At 43.6% G+C, this 23,071-nt stretch overlaps 2 protein-coding genes across 2 annotated transcripts; one reads left to right on the top strand and one right to left on the bottom strand.

Moving 5' to 3' along the window:
* Positions 1–1,319: 1,319 nt before the first annotated feature.
* GLOD4 (glyoxalase domain containing 4) lies at positions 1,320–17,076 on the bottom strand. Its single transcript, XM_016187003.2, has 8 exons — positions 16,929–17,076; positions 12,332–12,381; positions 11,253–11,373; positions 8,757–8,901; positions 3,364–3,500; positions 1,909–1,995; positions 1,529–1,642; positions 1,320–1,439 (listed from the first exon to the last, which is right to left on the bottom strand). Exons 1-8 carry the CDS (start codon positions 17,016–17,018, stop codon positions 1,320–1,322), a joined length of 864 nt encoding a protein of 287 aa, XP_016042489.2. The 5' UTR covers positions 17,019–17,076.
* Positions 17,077–17,124: 48 nt separating this feature from the next.
* Positions 17,125–22,664, top strand: MRM3 (mitochondrial rRNA methyltransferase 3). Its single transcript, XM_016187002.2, has 4 exons — positions 17,125–17,460; positions 17,712–17,956; positions 18,778–18,945; positions 21,937–22,664. Exons 1-4 carry the CDS (start codon positions 17,144–17,146, stop codon positions 22,458–22,460), a joined length of 1,254 nt encoding a protein of 417 aa, XP_016042488.1. The 5' UTR covers positions 17,125–17,143; the 3' UTR covers positions 22,461–22,664.
* The last annotated feature ends 407 nt before the right edge of the window (positions 22,665–23,071 follow it).

The following is a 23,071-nucleotide window of genomic DNA, read 5'->3' as shown; positions in this document are numbered from 1 at the left end:
AAGAGGGAGTTGGGCTGTAGCGCAGAGGGTTAAGTGCAGGTGGTGCAAAGCGCAAGGACTGGCGTAAGGATCCCAGTTCGAGCCCTGGCTCCCCACCTGCAGGGCAGTCACTTCACAAGCTGTGAAGCAGGTTTGCAGGTGTCTATCTTTCTCTCCTTTCTGTCTTCCCCCTCCTCTCTTCATTTATCTCTGTCCTATCCAACAGCAATGACAACAATAATAACTACAACAATAAAACAAAGGCAACAAAAGGGAATAAATAAATAAAATAAAAAATAAATATTAAAAAGAAAAAAGAATGTGGTCCAGGAGGTGGCGCAGTGGATAAAGCATTGGACTCTCAGTCAAGAGGTCCTGAGTTCAATCCCTGGCAGCACATGTACCAGAGTCATGTCTGGTTCTTTCTCCTCTTAGCTTTCTCATGAATAAATAAATTCTTTTTAAAAAAAAAGGGACAAATGGTCATCAGCAGTGGGTTTGTAGTGTTGGTACTGAACCCCAGCGATAACCCTGGTGGCAAAACAAAATAACAAAGGGCAGAGCCTGCAGCAGTGGCAGGAGAGATAGTATCACAGTTCTACAAAGAGTCTTTCATGCCTGAGGTTCTAAGGTCCCAGGTTCAATCCCTTACACTAGTATAAGCCAGAGCTGAGAAGTGCTCTGGCAAAAAACAAAAATCAAAAAACCAAGCAAACAGTGGTCTGGGAGGTGGTACAGTGGGTAAAGTACTGGTTTCTCAACCATAAGGTCCTGAGTTCAATCCCCAGCAGCACATGTACCAGAGTGATGTCTGGTTCTCTCTTTCCTATCCTTCTCATGAATGAATAAATTCTAAAAAAAAAAAAAGACAAAAACAACCAACCAAACAAAAACTTACTGCAGAAAGTGTGGCTGGATGACTGGCTAGAAAGCCAGGACCCAGCAATACTAGACTGTGTGTCTTTGAGTTACTGGAGCTGGTTTATACGCTGACCAGAATTCATTAGAAGAAAGAATGGGAGAAAAAATAAGAATGGGAAAAGGGAAAAAAAAAACAAAACAAGGTAACTAAAGAGTTAAGGAAGTAAGAGGGGACAGTATCCTGGTGTTCCCCTTCACTGAGCAGAATGATGTACCTAGCACCACCGTGCCTAAGGCAGCCTCATGTTAGGGGAAAACACGGTGCTTCATCCAGACACTGGTCATATAGGTGGCAAGGAAGATATAAGTCCCCGGCTCCTAAGTTACCTGACAGCAAAAGGACGTGGTTCTCAGAGTATTGACTCCTATTGCTTTGGCTCCTCCCCACACATGATTAACGTCACTTTCTGCCCTTGGGCCTACTGGGACAGAAACCCAGGAGTGTGACTCACATTATCCAACAATTTGCTTCCATCTGGATCGATCTTAGAGAGTTCTCGAAATGCTTCATCTCCTACAAAGCAAATTTCGTGTCCATCCTGTAGCAATAAAAAGCAAAGAAATTTAGGGGGGGAAATGCCTTAGAAGAAAGGCTGAGGCAGTCCATCCCTTCCTGAGTAATACTCACAGGGTCACTCAGGATAACCACTTGTACTGTTGCTTTCCCTGGAGTATCCAAACTCACCAGGGGAGTCAGAATCTTCTGGTTCTCCCTTTTCATTAAGCTTTCTAATTCTGGCAACTTGAAAACAAAAAGGCAAAATGAACAAGGGGTCGTGTAGTACTCTTATGTGTGGCATTTGTTAAGTCTAGAAGAATATCAGATCAACCAGAAAGAACCCAGGCGCCACATGTTTGATTTTATTATCTCAGCTGCTCTTGAGACAATAGCTGAGCTTGATAGTGCAGGCATAATCAGAATGAACCTAGCAAGGGAATCCAAGGTTCTTAGCTGGCTGAGCTAGCTAATCACAGAGGTTAAACAAATGATCTGATATCAAACATTACCTCTTTCTGAGGGCAAGAGAAGGCAATTCTGCCAAAAGCTGTTGCATGATCAACTGCACCCTCGATACCTTGTAGTTCCAGCTTACACTGAAAAGCAATAAGATAGTAGGTTTAGCAGCCTGAGAGGTGGTCCAGTAAAGAATAAAGCAATGGACTTTCAAGTATGAGATCCTGAGTTCAATCACCCATGCCAGAATGATGCGCTGGTTTGCTCTCTAGCCTCCCCTCTCTCATAAATAAATAAATAAATCTTTAATAATTTATTTTTTAATATTTATTTCCTTTTGCTGCCCTTGTTGTTTTAGTGTTGTGGTTATTATTGTTGTTATTGATGTCGTCATTGGCTAGGACAGAAAGAAATGGAGAGAGGAGGGGAAGACAGAGAGGGGGAGAGAAAGATAGATACCTACAGACCTGCTTCACCGCCTGTGAAGCGACTTCCCTGCAGGTGGGGAGCCCGGGGCTCGAACAGGGATTCTTATGCCAGTCCTTGTGCTTTGTGTCACCTGCACTTATCGCTGTGCTACCACCAGACTCCCTATAAAATAAATTCTAAGGAAATGAACTACTGAAAATTTCAAGGTATAAGTATTGCTCAAATGACAAAATACGATTGTCATAACAAGCTTTTTTTTTTTTGCCTCTAGGGTTATCTCTGGGGTTCGCTGCCTGCACTATGAATCTACTGCTCTTGGAGACCTTTTTCTTTTTCTTTTTTTTTTTTAACCAGAGCACTGCTCAGCTCTGGCTTATGTTGGTGCAGGGGACTGAACCTGGGACTTTGGAGCCTCAGACATGAAAGTCTGTTTGCATAACCATAATGCTATCTACCTCTGCCCATGGAGGCCATTTTTTTACATTTTGTTGCCCCTGTTGTAACCCTTGTTGGTATCATTGCTGTTGTTGTTGTTGGATACGACAGAGAGAAATTGAGAGATGAGGAAGATAGAGAGGGGGAGAGACAGACACCTACAGACCTGCTTCAGTGCTTGTGAAGCAACGCCCCTGCAGGTGGGGAGCCGGGGGCTCGAACCAGGATCCTTCTGCTGGTCCTTAGTGCTTATCGCCATGTGCACTTTAACCCGCTCACTGCACTACCGCCCAGCCCCCCATAACAACTTTAAATCTTATCTACATCTCCTTTGACCCAGCAATTCCACTTCTGAAAGAATAAACAAGTAAAAATATGGGTGGCAATCTTTACTATTTTTCTGCTTATCTGTAAACATATTCAGTCACTGGTGGCCCAGGAGGTTGCATAATGGATAAAGCACTAGACTCACAGTATGAGGTCCACAAGTTGAATCCCTGGCAACCCGTGTGCAAGAGTAATGCTCTTTAGTTCTCTGTCCCTCATAAGTAAGTAAAATCTCTAAAAATATAGGAATAGCCTTTGTGTGATCCTCATTTGTAAGACAAACTCGAAATAACAGGTTACTTCTCTCCAAAATTTACCTGATTATCAGCATAGCCCAGCAAAGCCCTTTTCTTTTCTTCATCTTTTCTATAAATTTTCATTTCTAGCAGATCAGACCAATAGTGTAAGGACTTCTGAAGATCAGACACAGCTAGAGTTACTTTTAGTATGGGATCTGTAGGGCAATGAAATAGCAGGAAGAGGTTAATGCAGCAACATCAGAAGACCACACTGGCTCACGTGTATAGAAGAATTTCCTTAGCACTAGAGAGGGGTTTTAAGGCAGTACAGTAGAGCACATTACTCAATAGATGGCAATAAGACAAATGGCCTTGTAGAGGCCAGGCAGAGAAAAGTCACAATTTCAGTGAAATGACAAAATATGCTGGTCTAGGTTATGGCACAGTGAAAGGCCAGAGTGCTAGAATACAAACATGAATTTGTGAGTTCAATCCCTCATAATGCATGTGCCAGAGTAGGATCTGGTTCTTTTTCTCTACCATCAATAAATACACAGATCTAAAAACAAACAAACAAAGCCCTGAAAATATGGGGAAGAAGATGGGGGTAGATAGCATAATGTTTTGCAAAGAAACTCTCATGCCTAAGGATCTGAAGTCCCAGGTTCAATCCCCTACACCATCATATGTGAGAGCTGAGCAGTGTTCTGGTAAAAATAAATATAAGGAAGAGAACATTATTTAAATAATTTTGGGTTGCAGAAAGACTTGAAAAAATAAAATAAAACTTAATACTACTGATAGAAAAATCATGGGGGGGGGGCAGTGGTGGCGCAATTGGTTGAGCGCACATTATACTAAGCAAGGACCCAGGTTCAAGTCCCCAGTCCCCACCTGCAAAGGGGAAAGCTTTGCAAATGGTGAAGCAGTGCGTAAGGTGTCTCTCTGCCTCTCTTCCTCTACCCCTCCCCTTTCCTCTTGCTCTGACTGTCTCTGTCCAATAGATAAATAAAGGTAATAAAAAATAAAAGAAAAATCATCAAAGGGGACCAGTAGTGGTGCACCTGGTTGAGCATACATATTATAATGCATAAGGTATCAGGTTCAAGCCCCCAGTCCCCACCTTCAGGAGGAAAGCTTCAGGAGTGGTGAAGTGATGCTGCAAGTATTTCTCTCTCTTTCTCTCTCTATCTCCCCCTTCCTCTCAATTTCTGGCTGTCTCTATCCAATAAACAAAGATAATAAAAAAAATTTAAAAAGAAAAATCATCAAAGCAGGGCCAGGCAGTGGTGTACTTGGTAAAGGCACACATTGGCATGCGCAAGGACCTGAGTTTGAGCCTTCGCTTCCCACCTGCAGGGGGGAAACTTCATGAGTGGTGCAGGTCCTCTCTCTCTCTCTCTCTCTCTCTCTCTCCCCCCTTCTCTAACTCCCACTCCCTTCTTAATTTCTTCCTGTCCTATCAAATAAAGAAAAAATATTATAAAACAAAAATAAAATTATATAATTTTCTTTTTTTTAAACGTTTTAAGTTTTATTTTATTTTTTATTTATAAAAAGGAAAAAATGACAAAAACCATAGGATAAAAGGGGTACAACTCCACATAATTCCCACCATCAGAACTCCGCATCTCATCCTCTCCCCTGATGGTTTTCCTATTTTTTATCCCTCTGGAAGTATGGACCCAGGGTCATTATGGGATGCAGAAGGTGGAAGGTCTTGCTTCTGTAAAAAAATTATATATATATAATTTTCATATATATAGTCATGAAGGAAAAAATTTTGCTAGGCTAATTACACAAAATGGAAATTCCTTGACAGCTTGTTTGGGGATTGTAGCTACTCGTATACCCTCGACCGGTCTGTCTCTAGTCAGGGAAAGTCATTCTCTTTGATCAAGCACAGTGTCAGGAGGGACACACATGGAGCAGTGAGGGAGGAAGGGGATACTGGCCTAACCAGTCAGGCCAGCTGAATCAACCCTGGTGATCAATGGGGTGACTAATGTCACAACTAGATATCCCTCACATCCCAAATGGACAAATCCTACTAGACAATAACAAAAAACAAAACAAAACAAAAATACAACCAAAATTAAATGGTAAGCAAGATAAGAAATATTTTTATAACACACAATAAAAATCTTAACTATAAGTCACCTTTAAATTTTAATAGGTAGAAGATGAACATCCTAGGAAAAATAGGCAAAAGGCAGAAAGCAGTGAAGAATTAGAATGAAAACAAAAAGTTGGCCTGGGAGCAGTTGTATCACAATGCATGAGGCCTTGGCACTGCCAAAAGAAATAAAGAAGTGATGGTGGATGTATGAAGGACTTTCATCACAAAAATATTCATGATAGTGAAATACCAGGGATAAAATAAACATCAAACAGTAGAGCACTGTTCATCTTCCTACATTGTGTTAGGATGGGATTTGAAAAAAAAAAAAAAGTGTTTTGGCATCTTGGTTCCTGGTCTCCCTAGGAATCATTTCAGTTTTCAAAGTTGTATGGTTTGAGAACTCTTCCCAGATGTGGGCCTGGAAAACTTGTTTCACCCAACAAAACAGAAAAATGGAATGAAGAGAAGGAGAGATAAAGAGAAATAGCAGCACTGCCCCATCATTCATGAAACTTCCCCCCACAGCCAAGTTGCAGATGCTGTCATGATTCCAACCTGACTTCCTTGGGCAAACAACCTCATCAGTGTGTCTTAGAACCTTACTGCTTCAGAGGTCTGCCCTACAAGGGAAAGATAGAAATAGGGTGGGGGTATGGATCAACCTGCCAATGCCCATATCCAGCAGAGAAGCAACTACAGAAGCCAGACCCTTCTGCACTCCAAAACCAATTTTGATCCACGCTGCCAGTCAAGGAGAAATGATAGGGGGAAATAACCAGATGGCTCTGAATTCCAACTCCATCAGGATCCGGAGAGTGAGGAGTAAAAAGGGAGGGGCATCTGGATGTAAGTAGTATGACTTAGAAAGGAAGAGAAGGGGAGTCAGGTGGTAGTAGTGCAGCGGGTTAAGTGCACGTGGCGCAAAGCGCAAGGACCGGCCTAAGGATCCCAGTTCGAGCCCCCGGCTCCCCACCTGCAGGGAAGTCGCTTCACAGGTGGTGAAGCAGGTCTGCAGGTGTCTATCCTTCTCTTCCCCTCTCTGTCTTCCCCTCCTCTCTCCATTTCTCTCTGTCCTATCCAACAATAATGACATCAATAACAACAACAACAATAATATAATAAGGGCAACAAAAGGGAATAAATTTTTAAAAATTATAAAAGAAACAAAAAGAAAGGAAGAGAAGATGGGACCAAAAAAGAAAAAAAAAAGGCCAAATATAAACAAACATAGACAGATGTCTGTAGAAATGATAGCTGATCCATAACTGCAACCTTGGGAGAGCTGTGGGAGCTTACAATGAGGGGATTAGGGATTCAGAACTCTGGTGGTGGGAATGGTACAAAGATGTACCCCTGTTATCTTGTAATTTTATAAATCAATATTAATTCACTAATTTAAAAATAAATAAAAATTTAAAATATGTTTAATATATATTAATTTATTTTCTTTCTTTTAAAAATATTTTATTTATTATATTCTAATGAGAGAGTTACAGAGAAATAGAAACACCAGAGCACTGCTCAGCTCTGGCCTATCGTGCTGAGGATTGAACCTAGGAATTCAGAGCCTCAGACATGAAAGTCTTTTTTTTTTTTTTTTTACATACTTTTTTTTTTTTCCCTCCAAGGTTATCCCTGGGGCTCAGTGACTGCACTATGAATCCACTGCTCCTGGAGGCCATTTTTCCCATTTTGTTGCCCTGGTTGTAGTTGTTACAGCTGTCATTGTTCTTGGATAGGACAGAGAGAAATGGAGAGAGGAGGGGAAGACAGGAGAGCTGGAGATAAAGATAGACACCTGCAGACCTGCTTCACCACTTGTGAAGCGACCTCCCCTGTAGGTGGGGAGCCGGGGGCTGGAACCAGGATCCTTACGCTGGTCCTTATGCTTTGTGCCATGTGCACTTAACCCGCTGCACTACCACTCAGCCTCCGTTTTACATATTTTTATTTATTATTGAATAGAGAGAGAAACTGAAGAAAGAGAGAGAAGGAGACAGAGAGACACCTACAGCACTACTTCACCACTTGTGAAGCTTTCCTCCTACAGGTGGGGACCAGGGGCTTGAACCTGGATCCTTGCTGTAATATGTACGTTTAACCAGGTACACAACTGCCTGGCCCCCAGGAATGTCTTTTGCATCACCATTATGCTGTTTCCCCAGTACTTCATTTATTTTCATAAAAGAGTGGAGAGGGATCAGGAGTTACCTCATCTACTACACTATGTACTTTATCAGCCTGAAGCCCTGGGCTCCAGTTCTAACACCACAGCACCAGGGGAAGCTCTACAGATGGTGGAGCAATGCTTTGCTGCCTTTTCCTCTCCCTCTATCTTTTTCTATCTAAATATTTTAAATCTTTTTATTTGTTTATAAATAAGAAGGGAGAGGGAGATAAGAGAGACACCTAAGCCCTGCTCCACCACTTGTGAAGCTTTTCCCCTGCAGGTGGGGGCCCGGGGCTTGAACCTGGGTCCTTGTGCTCTGTAATGTGAGCGCTTAACCAGGCTCAACCAGGTGTGCCGCCGCCTGGCCCTGAATCTTTCTCTATCTAAAACAAACCAGTAGCACAGAAGCAGTCTAGTTACCGCTAATATTCTAACAGGAGAATATAATTTCTCAGCGAATAGGCAACAAACACACTGACTTGAGAAGACATACTCTGTCAATAGAAAGATGCCATAAGAGGGGCCAGACCTTGGTGCATCCAATAGAGCACACATGTTACCATACGTGAGGACCTGGGTTTAAGTTCCTGACCTCTATCTGCAGGGGGTAGGCTTCACTAGTGGTGGAGCAGTGCTGCAGGTGTCCTTATTTCTGTCTCTATCAGAAAAGGAAAAGGGACAAATAAAAGGCTGCCTGGAATAGTGGAGTCTTTGTGCAGGTACAGAGCCCCAGCAATAACCCTGGTGGCAAACAAAACAAAACAAACAAACGGAGTCGGGCGGTAGTGCAGCGGGTTAAGCACACGCAGCGCAAAGCATAAGGATAGGCCTAAGGATCCCGCTTTAAGCCCTCGGCTCACCACCTACAGGGAAGTCGCTTCACAGACGATGAAGCAGGTCTGCAGGTGTCTAACTTTCTCTCCCCCTCTGTCTTCCCCTCCTCTCTCCATTTCTCTGTCCTAACGATGACGACATCAATAACAACAATAATAACTACAACAACAATAAAAAACAAGGGCCACAAAAGGGAAAATAAATAAGAAATAAAAATAAATTTTAAAACCAACCAAACAAACAAAATCCACTAAGAAATTCTATCATAGAAAAAAATATGGCTTCTCTCATCTTCTCTGAAAGATACTGCTGGACAGAGGGCTAGTATTAGTCTGCTATAGTTACCTGACTGAGGTGAACTGTGATTTTGCAAGTAGAACTTATATCCTCCTGGAGCCTCGGTTTCAAAAACACCATCTTCAACTTCAGTAATTGGCCATTTCAGCTTCCTGGCATTGCTGACAGCCTGGCTAGAAGTGAGCATAATACCCTGTGACAAATAACAGTATTACCTGAGTGTATATATACAACACATCCTTTACGACAATAAACCAAAGCAGCAAAGTCTTATTGCTATAAATTGAGTGGGAGCTGTGGCAGCAGCCTTCCTGACTTCTTCTTCCTCCTTCTCCTCCTCTTCTTCTTTTTAACTGGCGCACTGTTCAGTTCTGGTTTATGGTGGTACAGGGGATTGAACCTGGGACCTAAGAGCCTCAGACATGAGGGTCTCTGCATAACCATTATGCTATCTTCTTTGCCCTTAAAAATCTTTTGAGTTTAGCTAGAGATATAGGGATAGATACAGAGAGAGACCAGAGCACTGCTCAGTTCTGTCCTCTGGTGGTGCTGGGGATTGAATCTGAGACCTTACGGCCTCAGGCATGAATGGCTTTTGCATAACCATTATATTGCCCCTCTAACCCTGACTAACTTTCACCCTTGCATAGAGTAAATTCATTCTCCATAGAACAGACATTGTGGGCAAATTCTGGAAAGAAAGCCACTTGCCCTCAGTAAGTAGTAGATTTAGCTGGACACTGAGGTATTTATCACGAGTGCCAGCTCCTAGCAAACAGACCCAGCCCAGCCGGCCCACACAGTACTGCTAGCAAACTAGCTGTACCTTTAGAACCAGCAAGCATCTGAAGGACCTCCTATTGCACAATCAACCAGCATGCCACCCCACTACCTGCTCTACGCTATTCCCTGCCAGCCCAAGACCATGTACTATTCCACTACCTGGGCTCCAGCCTCCTTTCAGACTTGAACCATGGCCATGAAAGCCCAGCAGCTGCTGAGCCCTCAATACCTCAAAACCCTGGTTGCTGTTCAGGCTTGTCTGACCCTGATGTTAAAGGCTCTGCCCCTGGCTGCTGCCCAGGCTAACTTAAGCACAGAGCCCCATTGGCACAAGTCCTTACTGAGCACCAAATATAGTGAATGAGAAGACAGAGGAAATTATCTACACAAATGGATTAAGAAAACCTAGAAAAAAGCCCAAATTCAACAGAGCTATATAAACTTGGTAGAGACTTTTAACGTAATGGTCTTACGTTTTAACGTAATGGTCTGTCTCTATCCAAAAAAAAAACAGTATATGGGTTCACCGGCAGCAAGATATACATCAAAAGTGAAGTGATGAACTAGGGGACAGAGTAAGGGAGCCATATTTAGAAAAAGTTGGAATAGGGAGTCAGGCGGTAGCGCAGCGGGTTAAACGCACGTGGCACAAAGTGCAAGGACTAGCTTAAGGATTCCAGTTCAAGCCCCCAGCTCCCCATCTGCAGGGGTGTCACTTCACAGGCGGTGAAGCAGGTCTGTAGGTGTCCTTCTCTCCCCATTTGTCTTCCCCTCCTCTCTCCATTTTTCTCTGTCCTACCTAACAATAACGACATCAATAACAACAATAACTACAACAACAATAAAAAACAAGGGCAACAAAAGGGAAAATAAATAAATATATATATAAAAAAGAAAAAGTGGAATAAAGAAAACAGAACCAAAGGCAGGGGGAATAGCATAATGATTATGCAAACAGGCTCTCATGCCTGAGACTCCAAAGTCCCAAGCTCAGTTCCCTGCAGTAACATAATTCAGAGCTGAGGAGTGCTCCAGTAAAAAAAAAAAAAAAAAAAGTCGGGAGTTGGGAGGTAGTGCAGCGGGTTAAGCGCAGGTGGCACAAATCGCAAGGACCTGCATAAGGATCCCTGTTCGAGCCCCCGGCTCCCCACCTGTGTGGAGTCGCTTCACAAGCAGTGAAGCAGGTCTGCAGGTGTCTATCTTTCCCCGCCTTTGCCTTCCCCTCCTCTCTCCATTTCTCTCTGTCCTATCCGACAACAACAATAACTATGACAACAATAACTACAACAATAAAAAACAACAAGGGCAACAAAAGGGAAAATAAATAAATATTAAAAAATAAAAGTATGAACATCCCAATACAACGTGGCTCAACTACTTCTCCAACCAAACTGTGCCACTCAGTTCTCTGAATGAGATGCTCAGTCTCTTCTACAGGTCTGTGCACATGCCAAGGAGATTGATCTTACCCTGCCACCCAAACCCCAATCACCTGCCAGGTAGCTCTCTCTGAACTCGTCTCTCCGAGCACAGGCTTGGAGTCCCTCCTACCTTTTTCCATACCCCTGATCCTCATACTAATCTCAACATATCACACTGTATTCTGATTTTCCCTTGCCGCCCCCACCAGACAGAATCATCATTAAACTAATCACTAAGTAGCACCTGAAAGTCAGCAACTCGGCAGGCATCATACCTAGAGTTGTACCAGTGGTTTCAATACAAGGTACAGCCAAAGATATACTTGGACAAAACACTTACCATAAAATCATTGCCAAGCTTGTAGTCTCCGATGCCATAATTATACGTCAGTTCTGCAACAAAATGATTGTCCTCAGGTCCAAATCCCACCATTGTTTTACTCCACTTCCCATCATAAGGTCTAGGAAAATGAAAGAAAATGAAATTTTAATAAGCTTTAGGCTTTCCCCAAAGAACTAGTGGGCACAGAGAGGTGGTTAGTTCTTTCTGGTCCTCTAAATATCCTTAGGGGTGAGGAGACCTCAGCTGGTGCTGAGGTAGCAACAGTGGACAGTGTCTGTGGGCCCCATTAGCAAAGGTTTAAAACAACATCTGTTTGGCACTCTGTTCAGGGAAAGAGATTTGCAGTGTTTTTCTTTAAAGCAGGGGACAGAATCCTACGAAAGCAGTACTCCAATTTGACTTTAGTCTGTCTGTCTGCCTAGTTATCTAGAAGAGTTTAATTTCCATAAAGCCTTAGGATTTTTCAGCATATCATAGCTACTAAGCTTAAGAGATACTCGATAGGGCCAGGTGGTGACACACCTGGTTAAGTGCACACATTACAATGTGAAAGGACCCAGGTTTGAGCCCCTGGTCCCCACCTGCAGGAGGAAAGCTTCACGAGTGGTGAAGCAGGGCTGCAGGTGTCTCTCTGTCTCTCTCCCTCTCTATCTCCCCCATTCCTTTCAATTTCTCTGTCTCTATCCAATAATGAATACATTTTAAAAATTTATTAAAAAAAAGATATACTCGATAAAACATTGCTTCATCTAAAGCATATGCAAATTTGCATTCCTGAAGTTGTCCCCACCCTTGATTTATTGATTCCTTAATTTATTTCACTGCTTTATACTAATTTTGAGAAACTGCCTTCTATTCTCCAGAGGGTATTCAGAATCCAAAGGAGATTTTTTTTTTTTTTAGATTTTATTTATTTATGAGAAAGATAGGAAGAGAGAGAAAGAACCAGACATCACTCTGGCACATGTGCTGCCGGGGATCAAACTCGAGACCTCATGCTTGAGAGTCCAAAGCTCTATCATTGCGCCACCTCCCGGACCACACCAAAGGAGATTTTAAGAAACAAACTATCATACCCATTACAGGAAGCTTTGCAGCCTTCTTCAAATTCCTCATGCCGTAAAACCTATAAGGGAAAGCAAAATAAATTGTAAATTTTCTCTTGTAGTGCACTCATATTTATCACAAATTAAGATGTCAGAATACATATATTACTATTTGTAAGTCTTACTTGTAAAACTAACAAACAAGGGGGTCGGGCGGTAGTGCAGTGGGTTAAGCACACGTGGAGCAAAGTTCAAGGATGGGCATAAGGAATCCTGTTCCAGCCCCCTGCTCCCCACCTGCGGGGGAGTCTCTTCACAGGCAGTGAAGCAGGTCTGCAGGTGTCTGTCTTTCTCTCCCCGTCTTTCCCTCCTCTTTCGATTTCTCTTTGTCCTATCCAACAACGAACGACATCAACATCAACAACAATAACCACAACAAGGGCAACAAAAGGGGGGAAAATGGCCTCCAGGAGCAGTGGATTCATCGTGCAGGCACTGAGCCCCAGCAATAACACTGGAGGCAAAAAAAAAAAATGTTTTGTATCTTTTTTCTTTCTTCCTTCCTTTTTATTAGACTACTGCTCAGCTCTGCTATATCATGGTGCTAGGACTGAACCTGAGACATTGGAGCCTCAGGTGTGAATGTCTTTTTGCATAACTATTTTCCTATCTTCCCCACTGCTTTTTATTTTTCTGAGACTAAAAGTAAAAGGTAAGGAAGAACAGTTTAATACCAAAAGTTAGACAACCAAACAAAATTATGAAATCTATTTAGATTGGGAAGCAGTTCTGTGCAATAGAAAAAGTGTGGCCTTCAGCATCAGAGAAATCTGATTTGGAATTCTGGCTGTCAGTTGGTAGCTGTTTAACTGTGAGAAATGTGTTTAGGTTATGAGTATCCTAATAAATTTGTGAAAATAATTTACTGAAGGATCAGACACTGAACCTAGTAAACAGGAGGCTCTCAATGTGCTAGTATGATACACACACACTTTTTTTTTAACTAGAGCACTATTCAGCTCTGGCATATGGTAGTGTTGGGGACTGAACCTGGGATCTCTGGTGTCTTAGACATGAATGCCAACTGCATAAATAGCTGTGTTATTTCCCCCAGCCCTACCTCAATGTATTAGTTTTTATGTTTCTTTTTTGACTCTCACTACTACTATTCCAGCTCAAGTTTCCATTCTTTTTCTTGTAGACAGACTGTTTTGAACGTGGGTCCTTGCACATTGTAACATGTGAGCTCAACTGGGTGCACCACTGATCAGTCCCTTTATAAATTGTTGAGAAAAATCTTTATTGATGTCCTTCCTTAACAGAACCACAAAGTATGTTTCTAAGCACTGTCCTGCTGTGAAACAGCATGAGATCTCCCTTTTTACTGTGGCATTAAATACAAATCTCTTAGCACAGGATTCAAGATTTATCAGAAGCAATTCCTTGGGCCAGCCCAATCTACAGACCCTGACATCCCATCTCAATGTCAACTAAGTAATCTAAGGCTTAGTTTCAGTTAAAGGGAAATATTATCTTTACAGGCCTATAATAATTATTTCCCTTAGGAAATAGTGGAGTTGAATCTAGCTGGAGTTGAATTTCTCCTTCTGTTGTATTTTTACAATAGTACTTACATAATATACCGAATGTGTCAAACACTACACTTTTAGATATTTTTAAAATATATTTATTTATTATTTATTCCCTTTTGTTGCCCTTGTTTTATTGTTGTAGTTATGATTGGTGTCATTGTTGTTGGATAGAACAGAGAGAAATGGAGACAGGAGAGGAAGACAGAGAGGGGGAGAGAAAGATATAGACACCTGTAGACCTGCTTCACCACCTGTGAAGTGACTCCCCTACAGGTGGGGAGCCTGGGGCTCGAACCAGGATTCTTATGCTGGTCCTTGCGCTTTGCACCACATGTGCTTAACACGCTTAGCGCTACCGTCCAGCTCCCACTTTTAGATGTTTTACACAACAGCCTTCTTTCTAGCCAGTGAGGAAACAGATTAAGGGAGTTTTGTGGTTTTTTTGTATACATAGCAAATTTCAACTGCTATTACCTTTAACTATGTGCAAATTAAATGATTAAATTCCCATCTCTATTCTAAAGTAGGAGTTTTAATTTTCCTCTTTGTTCCCTAAATTCAACACAGCACCATGGGGGAGCTCAGTGGTGGAGCATCTCGTTGAGTGCACACATTACCATGTACAACGATCCAGGTTCAAGCCCACACTTCCCACATGTAGGGTGAAGGTTCACTAGTGGTGAAGCAGTTCTGCAGGTATCTATCTTCTTTTCTCCCTCTCTACTTGCCCCTCCCCTCTCAACCTCTCTCCTCCTATCAAATAAAATAGAAATTTAAAATGGGGGAGAGGTGGATTCTTAGTGCTGGCACCAAGCCACGGAGATAACCCTGGTAGAAAAAAAAACACCGCACCATAAAATAAGGAAGATATATACATCCAAGAAAAGAGTTAACTCTCAGGAGTCCGGCGGTAGCACAGCGGGTTAAGCACAAGTGGCGCAAAGCGCCAGGACCGGCGTAAGGATCCCGATTCGAGCCCCCGGCTCCCCACCTGCAGGGGAGTCACTTCACAAGCAGTGAAGCAGGTCTGCAGATGTCTATCTTCTCTCCTCCTGTCTTCCTCGCCTCTCTCCATTTCTCTCTGTCTTATCCAACAACAACATCAAATAGCAACAATAACTACAACAATAAAACAACAAGGGCAACAAATAGGAATAAATAATAAAATACTAAAAAAAAAAAAAGTTAACTCTCTTTGCATCATCCACATCTTCAGTACTGTTTATCTCATGCACCTCTATGGCCCTTGCCTTAACCAGCGCTCCCTATAGCTTCCGCTTCCACTTGGGTTTGCCACCTTCGTAATCACAGATGCTAGGGAGGGCCTGGTGAGGCACTGCTCAATAGATGGACTGTTTACCCCAGGTAAGATTTGATCTGTACTGAGGACAATCACAGCATACACCCAGAGATACTCTAAGAACCTATCAAAAAAAAAAAAAAAGTAACAAAAATCTTCAAAATAGCCGCATCAAAAGCATTGAATATGCTGAAAATCTAAACCGAAAGCAAATTTTGACAGTAGTTATACTTTCTTGTTTACTGTCTTTTCTACTAGACTACCAGCTAGTTACTCAAGGGAAGGAGTTCAATAAATACTTGTGAATGAATTTATTTATTTATTATTTTTTTATATTTTATTTTATTTATTCCCTTTTGTTGCCCTTGTTGTTTTATTGTTGTAGTTATTATTGTTGTTGTTGTCGTTGTTGGATAGGACAGAGAGAAACGGAGAGAGGAGGGGAAGACAGAGAGGGGGAAAGAAAGACACCTGCAGACCTGCTTCACCGCCTGTGAAACGACTCCCCTGCAGGTGGGGAGCCCGGGTTCGAACCAGGATCCTTATGCCGGTCCTTGTGCTTTGCGCCACCTGCGCTTAACCCGCTGCGCTATAGCCCGACTCCCAATTTATTTATTTTTTTAAAACAAATGCCAAGTCCTTTTTTAAAAAAAAAAAAATTTATTTATTCCCTTTTGTTGCCCTTGTTGTTTTATTGTTGCGATGTCGTTGTTGTTGGATAGGACAGAGAGAAATGGAGTGAAGAGGGAAAGACAGAGAGGGGGAGAGAAAGACAGACACCTGCAGACCTGCTTCACCGCCTGTGAAGCGACTCCCCTACAGGTGGGGAGCTGGGGGCTGGAACCAGGATCCTTATGCCGGTACCCGCGCTTTGCGCCACCTGCACTTAACCCGCTGAGCCACCGCCCGACTCCCTTGTGAATGAATTTAAATGAAGACCGTGTGTAAATGTTGGTATGCATGAGACCCCTTCTGTTTCATTAGGGTTAAATCCCCCCTGCTTAACACTATTCTATTTACATAACCACTTCATTCTATTTACATAACCACTGTTAACAAGCACCTCCCTCCCTCCAGGGCACTGGTGGTTCAGTGATAGGATTCTCGCCTGCTCCGCCCCCTCCTTGTCACACTCTGATTTTCACCAGTCACTTTTCCCTCCACCCTCTCTATGTCACATCCTGTTTCCACCCTACTTGGCAAGTATATATAAAGACAGCATGGTGAGTTCTAGGGTACTTGAGTTTAGTTTAGCTCGGCTTAGAAAGCCCTGCGTCCTGCATGAATAAAGAGATACTGCGTACAACCCAGCCATGAGTCCCAGGTCGTCTGTTACCCGCCTGTGAAGCCAGCCCGGCGAAAACAACATGTAAACACACATCGACTAAAATGTTAGACCCCTCTAACTCACTCAGCTCCAGGCTGAGATTTTCAGATAGAAAGAGCAAGACAGAGAGGAAGAGGGGAGAGAAACCACGAAGAAGGACCCACCAAAAAAAGGAACTTGCCTTCATGCAGTAAGGGTAGACCTCTAGCAAAGACCATCTAAGTCAACCACTGGCTGAAAACACCCGGAAGCTGAAAATCCAGAAGGGCTAAAGAGTGAATCCAAAGTCTAAGGTCTATATCTTACCCAGAAATAGATTTACGACAATCCATTTGCCCTCCCTCAGCAGGTAGAGCTCAGTCCCCCAAGCCACCCTCGCGCATCAGTCCCTCTCGGTCCCGCTCGCACCTTCATCCCCAGGATATCACGATAGAAATGCACCGTCTGGAAGCGGTTTCCCACTTTGAATACGAAGTGCAGGGCTCTACGTGAAGCCATGGTGACTGAAAAAGGCGAGAGTAACTTGCACAGCGCCGCACTGCGCACAGATGACGCGTACACATTGGTGACGTCAACTGTCGCCGCCGGCGCGCTTACGTGACGCAGCCTCAACACTGGGCAAGATGGCTGCGCTCGTAAAAGGCGTGGGGTGTGCAGTCACGCGGCCGTTGCTATCTGTAGTTCAGAGATGGGGTCTCGACGCGCGGCGTTGGGTCCGGGCGCTACGGCGGCGCCCTGTGAAAGTGCTGTTTCCATCCGGAAAAATGGAGGAACGGAAGCCTGGACCTAAGAAGCAAGCCTGGAAGGCGGCGGCTGACGCCAGTCCTGGAAAATTGCCACCGAAGCAGTCGCTTCAGATGACTCAGTCCCAGACTCCCAGCACCTGGGAAGAATCGGGACTTCGCTACGATAAAGCTTCACCCGGTGACAAAAGACTGAGGTATTGTGTTCCTGAAATTTGACCAGTATTGCCGTCTTTCTTACTACCTACCGCTTCACAGCAGGACCCTAGTCTCCTTTAGTCCCTAACACAGCACAGCCCTCTGCTTAGTATGCATGGAGGGCAGAATAAGTGTATTCCTTGAAATTCGTTTGTCTTGTCCTCTGTTAAGCACTTTGTGTCTGTTAGACGTGTGTGTCTCCGTAACAATAATGTTAGTAATTTTATCCATCTCTTGTTTCCACCCACAGCAGCGCAGTGACAATAGTTAAGTCCAGATCATTTCGAGAAAAGCAAGGAAAGATTCTCCTGGAGGGTCGCAGGCTGATAGCTGATGCGCTCAAGGCTGGTGCTGTGCCAAAAACTTTTTTCTTTAGTCGTCTGGAATACATAAAGGAGCTACCCTTTGACAAGCTGAAGGGTGTCAGCCTCATTAAAGTGAAATTTGAGGATCTCAAGAATTGGTCCGATGTAGTAAAACCACAAGGAATAATGGGTCAGTACTTAACATAGTGTCTTGCTGGACGTAGAGACGTGGGATTATATGTTTATTTGTTTACATAAGCCAAATTCAAAATATTACTGCCTAATATTTTCTTGAGTTCACAAATTTGTGTCTTGTAGTGTTTTCCGGGGCAAATGGAAGCCAATTTTCACCAACATTGGTATATTGTTTACTGTAGTTTGTAGGAATAACTGCTATTTTCAAAGTTTATATCTTTAAATTTTTTTATTATCTTTATTTATTTATTGGATAGAGACTGCCAGAAATCGAGAGGGGAGGGGGAGGGAGAGAGACACCTGCAGCCCTGCTTCACCACTCATAAAGCTTTCCTCCTGCAGGTGGGGATGGGGACTTGAACCCAGGTCCTTGCACATTGTCACATGTATTCTTAACCAGGTGCGCTACCACCACCCAGCCCCAAAGTTTGTATCTTTTAGGTCACTTTTATTCATTTATTTTTTTTTCCAGAGCACTGCTCAGCCCTGACTTATGGTGGTACAGGGGTTGAATCTGGGACTTTGAACCTCAGGCATGAGAGTCTCAGTGCATAACCATTATGCTGTCTACTCCCATCCCCCATTATGCTCTCTCTCCAGCCCTTTTTTTTATTAGTAGTTTAATATTTACAAAATTTTAAAATAACGGGTATAAGTTGCACCCTATAACATGTGGACTCAACCCAATGTGCCACCCCTTGGCTTCAATATTGTATTATTTGTCCAATTAAAGATATAAAATGATAAGCAAATGGCAAGTGAAATTATTTCTTATGCCCATATCAAGCAAATGAAATGCTTGTATTGTTTCTTCAGGGATTTTTGCCAGACCTGACCATGTTAAGATGAAATACCCAGAGGTTCAGCTTCGCCATTCATTACCCTTATTGCTGATCTGTGACAATCTCCGTGACCCTGGAAACCTTGGGACTATTCTGAGATCTGCTGCTGGGGTAGGCTGTAGCAAAGTGTTACTCACCAAAGGTAAGAGCGCCTTCTCAAAAAGTGGATACGGTAGTCTTCTCTGTCGCTCGCTCTCTCTCTCTCTCTCTCTCTCTTTTTTTTTTTGTTGCCTCCAGGGTTATTGCTGGGGCTCAGTGCCTGCACTACAAATCCACTGCTCCTGGAGGCCATTTTTCCCTTTTTTTTTTTTTTTTTGCTGTTGTTGTTGCCATTGCTGTTACTGGATAGGACAGAGTGAAATTGAGATAGGAGGGGAAAACAGAGGGGGGAGAGAAAGACCTTCAGACTTTCTTCACCGTCCATGAATCAACCCCCCTGTAGGTGGGAAGCCGGAGGCTTGAACTGGGATCCTTGCTTGACAAATCCCTGTGTTTCACACTTTGTGCGCTTAACCCAGTGCACTACCACCTGGCCCCCATTATTTTCCTTTTAAAATTAGTTTTACCTAGCTAACTTATCCTAAAGTTTGATAGATTGTTTTTCTGTGGAGCTAGGGCCCTGTGCAGATGGGATTTCGCTGTTCCAAACTTGCTTCCCCCTGACCCTTGTTTTTATTATTATTATTGTTGTTGTTATAGTTGATGTCATTGTTGGATAGGACAGAGAGAAATGGAGAGAGGAGGGGAAGACAGAGAGGAGGAGAGAAAGACACCTGCAGACCTGCTTCACCACCTGTGAAATGACTCCCCTGCAGGTGGGGAGCTGGGGGCTCGAACTGGGATCCTTACGCCGGTCCTTGCACTTTGCACCATGTGCGCTTAACCCACTGTGCTACAGCCCGACTCCCCCTCCCCCCCTTTTTTTTTCCTCCAGGGTTATCTCTGGTGCTTGATGCCAGGACTACAAATCCACTGCTCCTGGTGGCCATTTTATTGGATAGGACAGAGAAATCAAGAGAAGAGAGGGAGATAAAGAGGAGGAGAGAAAGACAGACACCTGCAGACCTGCTTCACCGCCTGTGAGGCGACCCTCCTGCAGGTGGGGAGCTGGGACTTGAACACAAGGGATCCTTGTGCTGGTCCATATGCTTCCTACTGTGTGGTTTAACACAGTGCTCTACCACCGGCCCCCTCTGTTTTTCTATGCAGAAATGTGTTAAGACTTCTGACAGCCCAATATTTAATCCTTTCCTATGATGTGAGAGGTTTGGATGGTTCTCACCATCTCCCTATATTGCTGTAATTGCCTCCTAGCTCATTCCCCTACCTCCCACATGCTAATTTAGATTCAACATTGTGGTCAAATGGGTATTTCTAAAACATAAACCCTGCTTAGAAACCATTCTATGAAATCATAGTGTCTTCAGGATAAATTCTCAAGCTCCATTGGTCATGGCACAATAGGTAAAGTGGTGAGCTCTCAAGCATGAGGTCCCAAGTTTGAACCTTGGCAGCACATGTACCAGTGATGCTCTGGTTCTCTGCCTATCTCTTCTCTTATTCTCTCATTAATAAATAAAACACTTTAAAAATAAAATAAAATCTCGGGAGTTGGGCTGTAGCGCAGCAGGTTAAGCGCAGATGGCGCAAAGCACAAGGACCGGCATAAGGATCCCAGTTCGAACCCCGGCTCCCCACCTGCAGGGGAGTCGCTTCACAGGCCATGAAGCAGGTCTGCAGGTGTCTATCTTTCTCTCCTCCTCTCTGTCTTCCCCTCCTCTCTCCATTTCTCTGTCCTATCCAACAACAACGACAACAATAATAACTACAACAATAAAACAACAAGGGCAACAAAAGGGAATAAATAAATAAAATAAATATTAAAAAAAAAAGATGAAGAAAAACAAAGTGTTGGGAGTCAGGCTGTAGTGCAGCGGGCTAAGCGCAGGTGGTGCAAAGCACAAGGACTGGCATAAGGATCCCGGTTCGAACCCCGGCTCCCCACCTGCAGGGGAGTCGCTTCACAGGCGGTGAAGCAGGTCTGCAGGTGTCTATCTTTCTCTCCTCCTCTCTGTCTTCCCCTCCTCTCTTCATTTCTCTCTGTCCTATCCAACAACGACAACAACAATAATAACTACAACAATAAAACAACAAGGGCAACAAAAGGGAATAAATAAAATAAATATTTAAATAATAATAATAATAAATAATTTTTAAAAAATAAGTAAATAAATAAATAAAATAAAATCTCAAGTTCCTCAGCTTGGCATGCCCACACTCCAGTACACTGGTGCCTGCCTGCCTCTGTGGTCTCATCTCCCTCCATAGCCCTGTGCATTTCTTGGCCTGATTACTTTCCTTAGAGTTCTTGGACTGTAACTTTTCCCTCTTCTGTACTTTTGTCAGCTGCCTGGGTCTTTCTGTGATAAGATTTTTCTGTCTTTCAATATCCATCCCATGTCATATTTTCTGGGATTTTTCTCTTTCTTGTGATTACTGCTTTGTACAAAGATGTTCTGTTAGGAGCCTGGGTGGTGGCACATCTAGTACTAAGCACAAGGACCCACACTAGGATCCAAGTTTGAGCCCCCACTCCCCATCTGCAGTGTGTAGGGGGTGTTGCTTCACAAGAGGTGAAGCAGGTCAACAGGTGTCTGTCTGTCTTTCCCATTTATCTCCCCCATCCTTCTCAGTTTCTCTGGCCTATGGAATGAAGGGGGAAAACAACAAGGATTTTCTGTTCTATCTCCCAACTCAGGATTAATATGATCTACTTCTTTTTTTTTTTTTCTTTCTAGATATTTATTGTGTCTACTTCTTTTTTTAAAAAAAATTTTTCCCTTTTGTTGCCCTTGTTGTTTTATTGTTGTACTTATTGTTGCTGTTGATGTCATTGTTGCCAGATAAGACAGAGAGAAATGGGGGGAGATAGAGAAGGGGAGAGAAAGACACCTGCAGACCTGCTTCACCGCCTGTGAAGCCACTCCCCCGCAGGTGGGAAACATGATGGTCCTTGCGCTTTGTGCCATGTGCACTTAACCTGCTACGCTACCGCCCGACTCCCAATATGATCTATTTCTAAGTCCCTTCATCTGGCTTGTAGTCTTGATGGATACTGTCTCTTACTTTTCAGGCTGTGTAGATGCCTGGGAGCCCAAAGTGCTGCGGGCAGGTATGGGTGCACATTTCCAGGTGCCCATCATCAACAATTTGGACTGGGAATCAGTGGCCACCTACCTGCCCAATGACACCCGGGTCTATGTGGCTGACAACTGTGGCCTTTACGCCCAGTCCCAGATGTCTTGTAAAGACAGTGACCATAGTCGAGGATCTGCCCGACAACGCAAGTATAAGCAAGAGGAGGGTCTACAAACTGAAGCCAGTGAAGACTGGCTTCCTGAACTTGAAGTCCAGAGCTACGACTTGGACTGGACAGAAACACCAGCAGCCGTGGTGGTAGGTGGGGAGACGCATGGAGTGAGCCTGGAGTCCCTGCAGTTGGCAGAGAGCACTGGGGGCAAGAGGCTGCTGATTCCGGTCGTGCCTGGTGTGGAGAGCCTCAACTCCGCCATGGCTGCGAGCATCCTGCTTTTCGAAGGGAAGAGACAACTGCAGGCAAGGGTGGAACACTTCAGCAGGGGTAGGACTTACCACTGAGGAAGAGGTCAAGGAAGTCAGCCCTCGGGCTTGAGCTTGTGTCCTGCTCTTCCTACCGTTGTTAGAAGGCCGGCAGTCAGTGATTGTGGTTTCCCAGACCAGAATCAGGCGGCAGGCATGTTGCCAGCAGGTTGTTATTAGAAAAATATGAACTTCTGTGAATTTCTGCTCATCCTTAAAAAAATAACAAAAGTCAGAATTCTTTCTGATCGTCCATCTTCACATATATTTGGGGTGGGTGGGGGTGACAAATAAATGATATTTATGTTTCTGTGTGCCACTTTTATGTTTCTAAACATTGTCTGCCAAGGAGCAGTTTCATTTCATATCTACAGAATTCCTGGAAGCATCGTCTTGGAAAGAGATGACCATTCCTTAACTCCGGGAATTCCTCCCAGCTGTTTACAGAACAACGGGCCAAACCACTCACCTCGGATTATGGCCAATAGAAAATAAACTCCCAGGGGTCGGGTGGTAACATAGTGGGTTAAATGCATGTGGCACAAAGTGCAAGGACCAGTGTAAGGATCCTGGTTTGAGCCCCTGGCTCCCCACCTATAGGAGGGTCACTTCACAAGCAGTGAAGCAGGTCTACAGGTATCTTTCTTTTT

This window comes from Erinaceus europaeus, chromosome 12 (assembly GCF_950295315.1).
Source record: "Erinaceus europaeus chromosome 12, mEriEur2.1, whole genome shotgun sequence".
Lineage (NCBI taxonomy): Eukaryota > Metazoa > Chordata > Mammalia > Eulipotyphla > Erinaceidae > Erinaceus > Erinaceus europaeus.
The sequence above is the reverse complement of the archived record's forward strand: the minus strand, read 5'-3'. Positions and strand labels throughout refer to the sequence as shown.